This window comes from Hermetia illucens, chromosome 4 (genome assembly GCF_905115235.1).
Source record: "Hermetia illucens chromosome 4, iHerIll2.2.curated.20191125, whole genome shotgun sequence".
Lineage (NCBI taxonomy): Eukaryota > Metazoa > Arthropoda > Insecta > Diptera > Stratiomyidae > Hermetia > Hermetia illucens.
Window position 1 is genome coordinate 36,128,452 of NC_051852.1, and position 13,221 is coordinate 36,141,672.

General features: G+C 43.3%; 2 protein-coding genes across 2 annotated transcripts; one reads left to right on the plus strand and one right to left on the minus strand.

The window, feature by feature from the left end:
• The first annotated feature begins 8,930 nt into the window (after window positions 1-8,930).
• On the plus strand, window positions 8,931-10,031 carry LOC119655977 (histone H1-II-like). Its single transcript, XM_038062211.1, has one exon. The coding sequence runs from the start codon at window positions 9,326-9,328 to the stop codon at window positions 9,947-9,949; it is 624 nt and encodes a 207-aa protein (XP_037918139.1). The 5' UTR covers window positions 8,931-9,325; the 3' UTR covers window positions 9,950-10,031.
• A 103-nt stretch (window positions 10,032-10,134) lies between these two features.
• LOC119655976 (histone H1-II-like) lies at window positions 10,135-12,852 on the minus strand. Its single transcript, XM_038062210.1, has one exon. It carries the CDS (start codon window positions 12,452-12,454, stop codon window positions 11,831-11,833), a length of 624 nt encoding a protein of 207 aa, XP_037918138.1. The 5' UTR covers window positions 12,455-12,852; the 3' UTR covers window positions 10,135-11,830.
• Window positions 12,853-13,221: the final 369 nt, after the last annotated feature.

Here is a 13,221-nt window from a genome sequence, read left to right on the forward strand (position 1 = left end):
CTTGCAAATTTGCGGATAGAAAAGAAGACTTTCGGGAAGCTTCTAAATGAGTCCGTATTGCCATAGGGAGTCTAAAGCTTTCTTTATGTCGAAAAGGCAGGCTATGGTCGTCATCTTCCGGGTGGAGCCCAGTAGAACGTCCGATTTGATCACGAGGGGTGCATGCTCAACCGAGTGTTTAGGATGGTCGGTGAAGTGAAAGTCGAGTCACAGTGCTCGTCAATGATTGCATTTATAATCTGCTCAAAGATCTTGGCGGAAGATGATAAGACCGAGATAGGATTGTAACTATCCGGATTTAGAGGATTCTGGTTCTTTTTTGGCATGGGAACTGTCCAAGCACTCTTCCAATCTGTTGCGAAGTGGGCGAAGATAAGGCAGTGGTTGATCATTGAGGACATGATGGGAGCAATGGTAGGAGCGCATTTCTTTAGGATGATGGAGGGGATTTTGTCAAGTCCAATCGATTATTATAATTTTGGTGGTGGCGATGGACGCCATGATGGACTCTGGACTGAGAAAGTGGATAGAGAAGGTGTTTTCACACTGGCTTGGGTCGGCGAGTGTTTGGTTAAACGAATTTCGGGTAAGTTGAGAGAAGGGAAGGAAACAAAGAGAATGAAGTTGGGAGATGTTTCCATTAACTTCGTTGTCAAAACTTGATTCGCGGAAGTGGAAGGTGCAGTGGTGTGCTTTAACGAAGTGTGAGGCAGGTTCTCCTGAGTTTCCTGTATGTAGGAAGGTTCAGCTCAGTATTGGAAAGGCGGTTGTGGACGTATTTGGTGTAGAGGGTCAGGACTCTTTCGTGGATCGAGTTGTCCGATTCACCAATTTCGGCAAGAAGATGATGGGATTGCGGAGAGTATCTATTTTGAAATAGTCGCCGCCTGAACTAGTAGGGGAAAGTTAGAAAAAAGACCCCATATAATGAAGACTGCTTGAGAAAATTAGACGGGTGAAGGGATGGAAGGTGGCTGCACAAGGGGAGGATAAAAGTTACTGAGAGGTAGAGAAAACAAGGTCTGGGCGATGTTCATTGTATGGATGATGGTAATGCAGTAGTCTTCCGTTACGGCCTTGGGAGTGTAGGTTTAGGTTTAGGTTCTAAATGGGAGGTCGGATGAGCTAATGTGGAATGAAATGGATTCTCGTATAAGGCTATTGTCATGGTTCAGGGATTGTGAAAGGAACTTTATGAGGGATTTGGTGAGGAATACGCCTAAACGAATCATGCTGGCTTCGTTGTAGGCGGCTTGGTTGGAGCGAGGATGGTATGAGGCTAAGAATATTCAGAGGAATTTCCTTCCGTTAGCTCGTAGGCGCTACAAATTACATCAACGGGCAGATGAGTTGTATACAACAATAGAGTTTCAGGTTAGGACGAACTGAGAAGTTGGATTTTAGAATGGGCCATAGAGATTTGAGTCCAATTAATGTATTGTTGAGAATGGAATTAACAGGGGGAAAATTTACTACTTTTAGGATGAACTTAAGGGGTGCTTTTCAGTCAATTTCCAAAAGTTGGCAATATACTATTAGTAAGTTTATTTGAGCAGATATTGGAATGGGACATCTCTCGAGGCTTAGATTTCACATAAGTTTTTTACACAAAACCTAAAAAAGGACTGAGGAGAAGTAGATTGTTCATAAATGCGACTTCAATATTTCACGCGCCAGAATGGCTAATGATGACGTCAGCATCTTGTTTATATGGCTTTGGAAGCAGTAAATTCCCGCGAAGTTGCCAAGTTTGACCCGCTTTAACTTTGGCGTTAATGGCCAGATTTCTTTAAAATTTTACATGTGTATGCGAAATGTGGTCCTCTATGAATTTGGTAGTTCTTGGATGAATTTAAGGGGGCTTTTTCAGTAAATTTCTAAAAATTGGTAATATTTTTTATTTTATTTATTTGAGCAGATATCGGAACGGGACATATTTTGAGACCTAGATTTTATCTAAGCGATTTTTTTCGAATTTTTGGGTTTGGTCGTTTCCAAAAATGAGTCCTATCTCACTTTAAGTGCGTGCATTTTGACTCTTTACTCACGTACTTTGCAATTCACGCCAAAACTAATGCCAGTTTCGGAAAGTACAAATTGAGACTCTTCAGCAACGTGATACCTCTATAATTGCTGCACTGTGTGATATCTCCCTTTTTATCTATGAGAGAAATAATGCCTTTTTGCCAGTCGCCTGGCATTGATTCGTTGTTCCATACCTTGAGCACAAGTTGATGAACCATATTTAACCAATTCGACTGTAATTCCATCGGCTCCTGGCGACTCATGATTTTTGAGCCGATAAATTCCACCGATTGTTTCTCCTACACTTGGTGGTGGCAGTATTTTTCCGTCGTCTTCAGTGGGCAGGACCTCCAGCTCGCCGATATTCTGGTTGTTCAGTAGTTCATTAAAGTACTCAACCCATTGCTCCAATATGCCCATTCTGTCGGAAATGAGATTTCCTTCTTTGTCTCGGCGGGATGAGCATCGAAGTATGTAAGGCTTCATCCTGCTGACTTGTTGGTAAAACTTGCGCGACTGGTGCGGTTTCCCCCTGTACTTCTCGAGTTCACAGACCTATTGGTTCTCCCAGCCTTCATTTTTCCGTCCGTCGCTTCTCCGCTCGACGGAGTTCATGATAAGTCTGCGCGCGGGTCCGCGCCCTTTGAGAATGCAACATTACTCGGTATGCAGCCTTCTTCCGTTCCGTTATTAGCTTACATTTATCGTCAAACGAGCAGTTCCAATTTTTTTTGCGGCTGGGGCCAAGTATGTTTGTGGCCGTATTTCTGATAACGTTTTTCAGGTGATCGTGAAGATCATTGGTTGATGCTTCATCTCCAGGATCTCTGTTGACTGCGTTTATTGCGGCATCGATTTCCCTCTTATCGGAGCCCCATGCCAGTGATCCGAGTCTATGTTGGCCCCCCTATATATTCTGGCATTCATCAAGGCTGAGAGGTGGCGGTGTTCGATCAACACGTGGTCAATTTGGTTGAAAGTGGTTCCATCTGGAGAGGCCCACGTATGTTTGTGGACCGCTTTCCGCGCAGACCAGGTACTTCCAACAACCATTTCATGTGACACTGCTAATTGAATTGCGATTATCCGTTATCATTTGATGTAAGCTACGGGAGCCAACGTATCACCTGAATACGGGCTCCGTCCCTGCTTGACTGTTAAAATCCTCAAGTATGATTTTCATATCATATCCGGGACGGACTTCGAGGGTTCTTCTCCGAATCTGCAGTCTTCTCTGTAGCCGCGTGAACGTTAATGAGGCTTATAGTTCTAAATTTGCCTCGCAAGCGCAGAGTGACTAAGAAACCTATTACGAGCACATGGTTAACTGGATGACCGCTATAATATATAGTGTAGCAACTCTTCTCCAGGAAACTGGTCCTTGTCCAACGCATCTCCTGTAACGATGTTATATCAGCATTATATTGGGACAGGGTATCGGCTAGCTGCTTGGCATCTCCATCTCTGTACACGAAGCGACGTTCCATGGGAGAATGCGCAAATCGTTATTCCTTTGTCGTTGCCGAGTTCGTCGTTGTATTATCCGTCCAATCCGAGGCTCCTGTTGTGGCTTCGTAACTTCGGTTTTCCGTGTAGGGTTGTCAACCTCAACCTGGAGGACCAGTTGATTCAATTTGTACCGTTTTCAGCCGTGGGAGACTCGCCTTCATCCTTTTCCAACTGCAGCTTTTCGTGAAGAAAGAGAGCTCCCAGTAGTCATGACGGGGAGTTGGAGACAGGGTTAGGCATTAGAGCTGTTGGTGTTGGTTCAGCAGGCGTTTCCCAGGTTTTATGCTCCATCGTGGATACCAATCCACGTTTCGCCCTAAGACCCATACTACCCTTTGACCGCATGTCGCGTAGGCATAATCGCGCGCTCCTGTTCAGATACGGAATGATTTGGAGACCACAATCGAAATCCCGTCGAGATTGGCACAGCGGTACTGATTTACACCGAGTGCATGAACTGCCTATTTAATACCTCTGGCGGAACTTCGAAACGGAACGTCGGCGGAACGTCGAACATTGTGCAGTTATTAAATTCTTTCTAAAAAAAATTTTAGGTCCATTTTTTACCGAAATGATAAATGTGTTAGATGAATCTGATCTTTCGAAAGCAATGGTTTACAACAAGATTGAGAATTTGAAAGCTGTTCCACAAGCATTAAAGACGATACGCTTGTAGGCCGCGTAAAAAGTGCTTCAAAAAATATAAAACAATACAGGTTTCGGAAAATCGTTGAGTGAGACAGGAAGTGGTTCATCAACTTGTGCTCAAGGTGTGGGACAACGGATCAATGCCTGACGACTGGCTAAGAGGCATTATCTGTCTCATACATAAAAGGGGAGATATCACACAGTACAGCAATTATAGAGGTATCACGTTGCTGAGTACCATCTATATGACATTCTCCGCTATCTTGCTAGGCCGGATAGCCCCATACGCCCAGGCAAATCAGCAACAAATCAGATTTTCTCTGTGCGGCAGGCGAGCGATGGAAACTGGAAACTGTTGGAATGTGGCCATCAGTTGCACCACCTCTTCATCGACTTTAAAGCCGCCTATGATAGCATAGCCAGGGTAAAACTGTACACGGCCATGAGAGAATTCGATATGCCGACGAAATTGATAAGATTGACTAGGCTGACCCTGACCAATGTGCAAGGCCAGATAAAAGCAGCAGGATCACTCTCAAGACCATTCGACATCAACAACGGTCTACGACAAAGGGCTACCCTATCATTCGTCCTCTTTAACCTGGCCCTCGAGAAAGTGATCCGTGATGCTGAGGTAAATGCAAGAGGTAAGATCCTCTTTAAGTCCACTCAACTACTGGCCTATGCTGACGATATCGACATCATGGGAAGAACGACCTGAGACATACAAACTGGCTTCATCCAGATCGAGCAGGCGGCACGAGATCTTGGGCTGCACATCAATGAAGACAAGACAAAATATATGGTGGCAACGTCAGCACCGAAAACCAACCAACCAACAACATCAAACCGCACTGGTCAAACGGGAAGAATAAAGATAGCAGACTACAACTTTGAGACCGTTGATAATTTCTCTTATCTAGAGTCAAAAATTATAACCGATAACAGCTACGATGATGAAATCCGCGTACGGTTGTTGGCTCCCAACAGGGCCTCTTTCAGCTTACAAAAACTGTTCCGCTCGAAACGTCTCACCATAGGGTCAAAGCTCTTATTGTACAAGACAATGATCTTACCAGTCCTCATATATTCCTCGGAAACTTGGGTTCTCAGCAAGAAAAATTGCAAACTGTTGGCCGCGTTCGAGAGAAGAGTCCTCCGAAGAACTTTTGGCCCCCTACATGAGGATGGACGATTCCGTAGACTACATAACGACGAAATCTATGAGCGATACCATGACCGTCAGGTTGTGGATAAAATCCGGCTCAATAGATTATGGTGGGCGGGTCATTTAATCCGTATGGATGAGGACAGTCCAGCCCGGAAAGTCTATAAGGGCAATATCTACGGTAGAAAAAGAAGACGGGGCAGGCAGGGCTTGAGATGGAGCGATGGCGATGGCGAATTGGTGGACCTCGGCGCAATACCGGTATATCTGGAGTTCCTTATTAAGACAGACCTAAACCGGATACCGGTTATTGCACCGTTGATGACGATGATGAGACAGGAAGAATTAGTGGAGGCCATAGACATCCCAGCGAACAGTGCAAGCAATATCTTAAGTGAAATTTTGAGTTTCTGAAAATTGTGCGAATTTCTTAACAATGGAGCAAAAACGCTTCCGAATGTGACTTTCTCAACAACATTTGGAGCGTATAAGGGAAAATAAAAAAGATTTTGTGCGTCCATTCATCACTATGGATGAGACTTGAATGCGTCATCATGATCCTGAATTGAAAGCTGAATTGAAAGCTGAGGACTGCTGCTCTTTTGAATCTTCGGCATCGAAACGGGCTCATGCGCAGAAAAAGGTGTAGGGTTAGTGCTTTGGGTTGGTAAGGGAACTTTTTTAGTGGATTACCTCCAAACTGGTTAAACAATAAACCAAGACTATTACTGCAACCTTTTGGACTAGCTGCATATCAAAACTGTGCAAAAGACTGGTTTGCAGAAGAGAAATGTGATGTTGCAACAACACAAAGCATGTGCAGCTCATAAAACCATAGCTAAAATCATGGAATTAACAATTGTTGCAACATCCACCCTATTCGCCAGATTCACCTTCCTCTTGCTTCTGCCTGTTCTCACACCTAAAGAAACTTATTATTTCATCAAATGAAGAGGTAATAGCTGCCGCAAACGAGGTATTTTGCAATTTTCCAGAAAACCACAACAGGGATGGGGTCCCTGAATTAGAGAAAAATAAAGTAATTTTTACAATTATAAATCTGCTTTTTCATTTCCATTCCGCGAACTTTCTAATATATTTAGTTAAACTAATAGATCATATCTAATTTAGTTTGACTGTTAATGTAGTCAGCAAGTGAGTTGTAAGTTTAATGTTATGATCAAATGAAAAATGTTGGTTCTGGAAAAAATGTTAACATACTAAGCGAAAGTCATGGATAAAAGTCATTGGAAGATCAGATTGCAACATTGCATTAATTTATCTAGAAATAGAGTAAAGAAGCGGATGGAACCGATGAAGCATGTTGGCGATATACAGGGTATGGCAGCATAACTTCCTTTTTTCAAAACTCAATCAAAACTATTGTATGCATCGGAAAATATTTATTTATTTTTTATAATGTAGGTACATGTCTAAAGTTTTTATTTACATTGTTTTGAAGATCAAATCTGTTAGGTGACGTCCCCCATTCTCCATACATTGCGTAAACCGATTTCTGGCGTTTGTCATGACTCTTGTTAGCATAGCAGGTGTTATGTTGGCAATTTCTTCTTGGATGTTGGTCTTCAAATCTTGTAGGGCTCTTGGACGGTTCATATAAACACGGGATTTCAAAAAAACCCCATAGAAAAAAATCACAAGGGGACAGATCGGGAGAGCGTGCCGGCCATTCCAAATCGCCTCTATTTGAGATAGGGCGCTCTGGAAAATGTTCCCTCAAAACAGTCATCGATGCTCTTGAAGTGTGTGCTGTTGCACCGTCTTGTTGGAACTAAGTGTCCCCCAAAATCCAAATTTTCTAGCCGTGGGAAAAAAAAAATCTGTAGCATGTTTACATACCGGTCCGAATTCACTGTCACTGTAACCTCATTTTCCTCAAAAAAACCAGGGACCAATAATTCCAGCTGAGGAAATTGCACACCACACTGTGACTTTGGGTGAATGCAAAGGCTTTTGATGCAATTCTCGAGGGTTGGTGTCAGCCCAGTAGCGCATGTTTTGTTTGTTAACCGACCCACACAAATGAAAATGGGCTTCATCGCTAAAAAAAAAACAATAGCACTCTCGGGAACGACATCAAGAAGAAGCTCACACGCGTCCATCCGAGAATTGAAATCACGTTCTGAAAGTTCCTGCACTATCGCCATCTTATAGGGATGAAAATCAAGATCATCACGAAGAATTCTTCTCACAGAACGATCGGATAGTCCAAGGGCAGATGCGTGTTTGCGCGCAGAACGCCGTGGCGATCGCAACATTGACGCTCTCACTGCTTCAATGTTCTCAGGTGATCTAACGGGCCGAGGGACTCCAGTTGTTCCTTTGGTCGCACTTGTAGTTGGTCTGAATGTAGTGACCCATGTAACAATTGATTTGCGGTCTGGGACGGGAACCAACGGGGCTAAATTAAAGCGATTCCGAAATGCACGCTGTGTTGCAATAACCGATCATCCGCTTGAAAAGTAAACCTCAACGGCAAAGGCACGCTCCTCACTATTCCAACGCGTGATGGCGACTGAACCGTGTCGAGACAAAACTTTACAGTATCCCCTCTTGAACGAGCCCACTAGCGCTCCGCTATGACATCAACTAACTGAGTGGCGCGCATTTTAAAAAAGGAAGTTATGCTGCCGCGCCCTGTATTTCCAATTTTACTAAAAGGTACTTCGGAAGAACCGACGATTATTCAATCCCATTATTAGACGAACGTACCAGCAGAATAAAATATCTCAATTGACAGCTTTCCTTAGATCCTACCAAATAGTGCAAATAAGCTCCAAACCTTATTCTCTCCTTTTGGTAGATAGTTTCTGGCGCAGTTGCTTTTACATCACGTATCCATTTGCATGTGTCGTGAAATACATTCCTACGAAACCATTCCCAGCGAGTGGAAGGAATAATATATATTTGTCAGAATTAAGGCCTGAAAACTATTTGGAGCTCCCTATATCCATGAAGCATTAAATAAGATTTAATATTAAATAAAAAGATCTCCCTTTAATATCGCTTGCAACCTATCTTTATTATTCTTCCGCAGGTAATTTTCGTTCATTTCGTTTGTGAATTTGCTTACCAATTTCATCCTTCAATAAGTACAAAACTAGAGAACAAGGATCGACACTATTATAATCCTTTAAATTCGGTAATTTGTAATAAAACACAGAAATACAGCAGGATCAGCGCAACCTCGATATATCTAACTTTGCTTCCGGAAAGGCGTTTTGCGTACATATGCAGGTCGCACGAAAATTTCTGAATAGAAAATGGTGAATCGAAGCTCTTTTGTGGGGGGATGGGTTTTTGGGCTGGTTTGGATATAACACTTTATATTTTGTCAAAAATTATAGATAATTTGGTATTTTGAAATGAAATAAAGTGGAGGAAACTAGCGAAGAAACTGAACGGAGTGAGAGTCAGTTCGTAGTGATCTGCCGACGATGTATTGAGAACATGCAATATTTCATTGCGCTTCGCGCGAACACGTGGTCGTTTCATATTTGTAACTATCATGCTAAGTGTAGCTAAGGTGCAGTAGAATACTCCAGATTTACTCATTTCAGGGAGAGATCTTTAATTAATCAAATAAACTTTAAAAAACATGACCCTTCAAGTTGCGAACGCCAGATAACCGACATAATGCATACAATATCTCAAAGCCATTAATGAAAGATTAATTGAAAATGGTCAAACTAGAAAACGCAATTTATCTAGACTTTAATTTTATTTACTCTAGTGCCATTAGTAATGCAGCCAATGGATAATTTGCGGAATGTTGGAAGCAAGTCTAAATATTTTTCAATATGAACTTGAAATAGAAAATTCGCAAATTCGGTGCCGCTCTTCCAGATTCTCATGAAATGAGGCAACTTCTACACAGTGGGCACGCAGTTATTGTCAAACTGTGAGTTTGTGTTTTCATTTCGAGGTTTAATCGTACGTTCGGTAGTTTTCGCTATGGCAGAAGAATCAGCACCAGTCGCCGCTCCAGCAGCAGCAGCTAGCCCGAAGAAGGGAAAGAAAGCGGCAGGTGGACCAAAGAAGCCGAAGTCCAAGCCAACGCATCCCCCAACTTCTTCAATGGTGAACGCTGCAATTAAATCGTTGAAAGAACGTGGAGGCTCGTCGCTCCCGGCCATCAAAAAGTACTTGGCATCCAACTACAAAGTCGATGTCGACAAGTTGGCACCTTTCATTAAGAAGTACCTGAAGGGCGCTGTTGCCTCCGGGAAATTAGTGCAAACCAAGGGCACAGGTGCCTCTGGTTCATTCAAACTTCCAGCTAAGGAAAAGAAAGAAAAGTCGGCGAAACCAAAGAAGGCAGCGGCAAAGAAACCTAAAGCTGCTGCGAAACCAAAGAAGGCGGGGGAGAAGAAAGCAGCGAAGCCCAAGAAGCCTGCAGCAGCTAAAAAGGCAGCATCGGGCGCCGCGAAAGCAGCAAAGAAGTCCGGAAGTGTAAAAGCCAAGGCGCCAAAGGAGAAGAAACCGAAAGCTCCTAAAGTAGCGAAGAAGGCACCAAAACCAAAGGCGGCCGGAGCAGCAAAAAAAGCCGCTCCTAAGAAGGCAGCAGCCAAGAAGTAAATTGGAAGTGGCGCAGGCCTATGCATCCATGGCATTTCCCTACAAAACCCAACAGTCCTTTTCAGGACTACCAACTATTGTACAGAGAGTAAAATTCCATATAGGTTTAGGATCCTAGTTTGCTGAGTGGTCCCGTCTTCTGCTTCCTTTTTTTTGAGCAGCACCGTGCCCTGAAGGGAGTGCAATTGAATTTGAGGAAGAATTAGGAGAGTGTGTCTTAGAGCTTCCAAATGTGGCTTGTTCCTTTTGGAACAAGAGAGACGACCCAATGGTTTCGTCGATATTTTATTGCATGAGTGGTCCATTGCGTCACTAATAAACACGAGAAAACTTAAGCTACGCTCGATGCAGGCGGTCGGTTCGGTTCGACTCATCGAATTTTTTTCGTCCCCATTTCAGCCACTCATTGCGTAGCTGTACTAACATCTTTGTAGAAGTTGGCTAAATGAGTTTTCCTTACAGAAATATAGTATCCTAAATAACACGGGGAGATCCACACAGGTCTCTCAACAAACCTCTGTTACGTGTTGCTAGCATAAAAGTTGGTCAAAGTTAGGAAGACTCTCCATCACGAAACATCCAAACATACGGAGGAACTAACAAAACGTCGGTAAATTAGTCTTGCTGAAAATGGGGACAATAAAGCGCAATTCCACGAGTTCCGCCTCATACAACAGGAAAATTGATGTGCTAATCTGAACGGGTTTTGGTGGCAGCTGAAGTTCCTGCAAATTTTGTGCGGTGCGTGGTATCTGGGAAATGAGTGAGGATTGGATGTCATATTTCTGTAAGGAAAACTTTTATTTAGCCAATCTCTAGAAGATGGATGTTCGTGAAGCTATTTAATAATTAGGCTACAGAAGTGGGGACGACAGTAATTTGATCGAACTGAGTCGATCGCCCCGCAGCGCCTGCCTGAGGCATCGGCACCGCATCAAATGTAACTTAATCGATCAGTCATGATTTTCAGTAATCGCAATATCTGAACGGGCCACTAATAGAACAAAATATAGACGAAACCGCTGGGTCGCCTCAACGCGCTATCAATGAACCCGAGCGCGTCACTAGGTACCATAAGGAACAGCCGCATTTGGAAGTGGCTCTAGCGAGGGGCACTGCACAGACATTTGCATTCTGCTGTACTCGAAAAAGCAAGCAGAGGCCAGAAGCCCTCAGCAAACTAAGGACGCTAGCTAAACGTATATGAAGCCCCACTCTTTGTATAATTATATTTATTAAGCTTTTCAATCGGTCGAATGTGAAAGAGGTTCCACCTCATTTATGCAAATCACGAAATCCAGTTTCCATCTTCATTCTTAAGAGGCTCTAGGGATACAAAATGCTCCCATTATTAAGTTGCATTTTCAATACACTTTCTTCTGGGCACCGCATAGGCATTGGGACCATGCTGTACTCAGAAAACCAGAACCACCTAACTTAATTAGCTGAAGTGGGGATGAAACAAATTTGATCAATCGAATAGAGTCGCGTGCATTGACCAAAGCTTAGGCCTTCTCGTGTTTATCAGTAACGCAATGGACCACTCATTCAATAAAGTATCGATGAAACCATTGGATCGTCTCATGGCGAAACCAATAAACCGAGCGCGACACTAGGTTCCAAAAGAAACAAGCCTCATTTGGAAGCTCTAGAGCACAGCAGAAAGTTATTCTCATTAATTCTTCTTCAAATTCAATTGCACTCCCTTCAGGGCACGGTGCTGCTCAAAAAAAAGGAAGCAGAAGACGGGACCACTCAGCAAACTAGGTTCCTAAACCTATATGGAATTTTACTCTCTGTACAATAGTTGGTAGTCCTGAAAAGGACTGTTGGGTTTTGTAGGGAAATGCTATGGATGCATAGGCCTGCGCCACTTCCAATTTACTTCTTGGCTGCTGCCTTCTTAGGAGCGGCTTTTTTTGCTGCTCCGGCCGCCTTTGGTTTTGGTGCCTTCTTCGCTACTTTAGGAGCTTTCGGTTTCTTCTCCTTTGGCGCCTTGGCTTTTACACTTCCGGACTTCTTTGCTGCTTTCGCGGCGCCCGATGCTGCCTTTTTAGCTGCTGCAGGCTTCTTGGGCTTCGCTGCTTTCTTCTCCCCCGCCTTCTTTGGTTTCGCAGCAGCTTTAGGTTTCTTTGCCGCTGCCTTCTTTGGTTTCGCCGACTTTTCTTTCTTTTCCTTAGCTGGAAGTTTGAATGAACCAGAGGCACCTGTGCCCTTGGTTTGCACTAATTTCCCGGAGGCAACAGCGCCCTTCAGGTACTTCTTAATGAAAGGTGCCAACTTGTCGACATCGACTTTGTAGTTGGATGCCAAGTACTTTTTGATGGCCGGGAGCGACGAGCCTCCACGTTCTTTCAACGATTTAATTGCAGCGTTCACCATTGAAGAAGTTGGGGGATGCGTTGGCTTGGACTTCGGCTTCTTTGGTCCACCTGCCGCTTTCTTTCCCTTCTTCGGGCTAGCTGCTGCTGCTGGAGCGGCGACTGGTGCTGATTCTTCTGCCATAGCGAAAACTACCGAACGTACGATTAAACCTCGAAATGAAAACACAAACTCACAGTTTGACAATAACTGCGTGCCCACTGTGTAGAAGTTGCCTCATTTCATGAGAATCTGGAAGAGCGGCACCGAATTTGCGAATTTTCTATTTCAAGTTCATATTGAAAAATATTTAGACTTGCTTCCAACATTCCGCAAATTATCCATTGGCTGCATTACTAATGGCACTAGAGTAAATAAAATTAAAGTCTAGATAAATTGCGTTTTCTAGTTTGACCATTTTCAATTAATCTTTCATTAATGGCTTTGAGATATTGTATGCATTATGTCGGTTATCTGGCGTTCGCAACTTGAAGGGTCATGTTTTTTAAAGTTTATTTGATTAATTAAAGATCTCTCCCTGAAATGAGTAAATCTGGAGTATTCTACTGCACCTTAGCTACACTTAGCATGATAGTTACAAATATGAAACGACCACGTGTTCGCGCGAAGCGCAATGAAATATTGCATGTTCTCAATACATCGTCGGCAGATCACTACGAACTGACTCTCACTCCGTTCAGTTTCTTCGCTAGTTTCCTCCACTTTATTTCATTTCAAAATACCAAATTATCTATAATTTTTGACAAAATATAAAGTGTTATATCCAAACCAGCCCAAAAACCCATCCCCCCACAAAAGAGCTTCGATTCACCATTTTCTATTCAGAAATTTTCGTGCGACCTGCATATGTACGCAAAACGCCTTTCCGGAAGCAAAGTTAGATATATCGA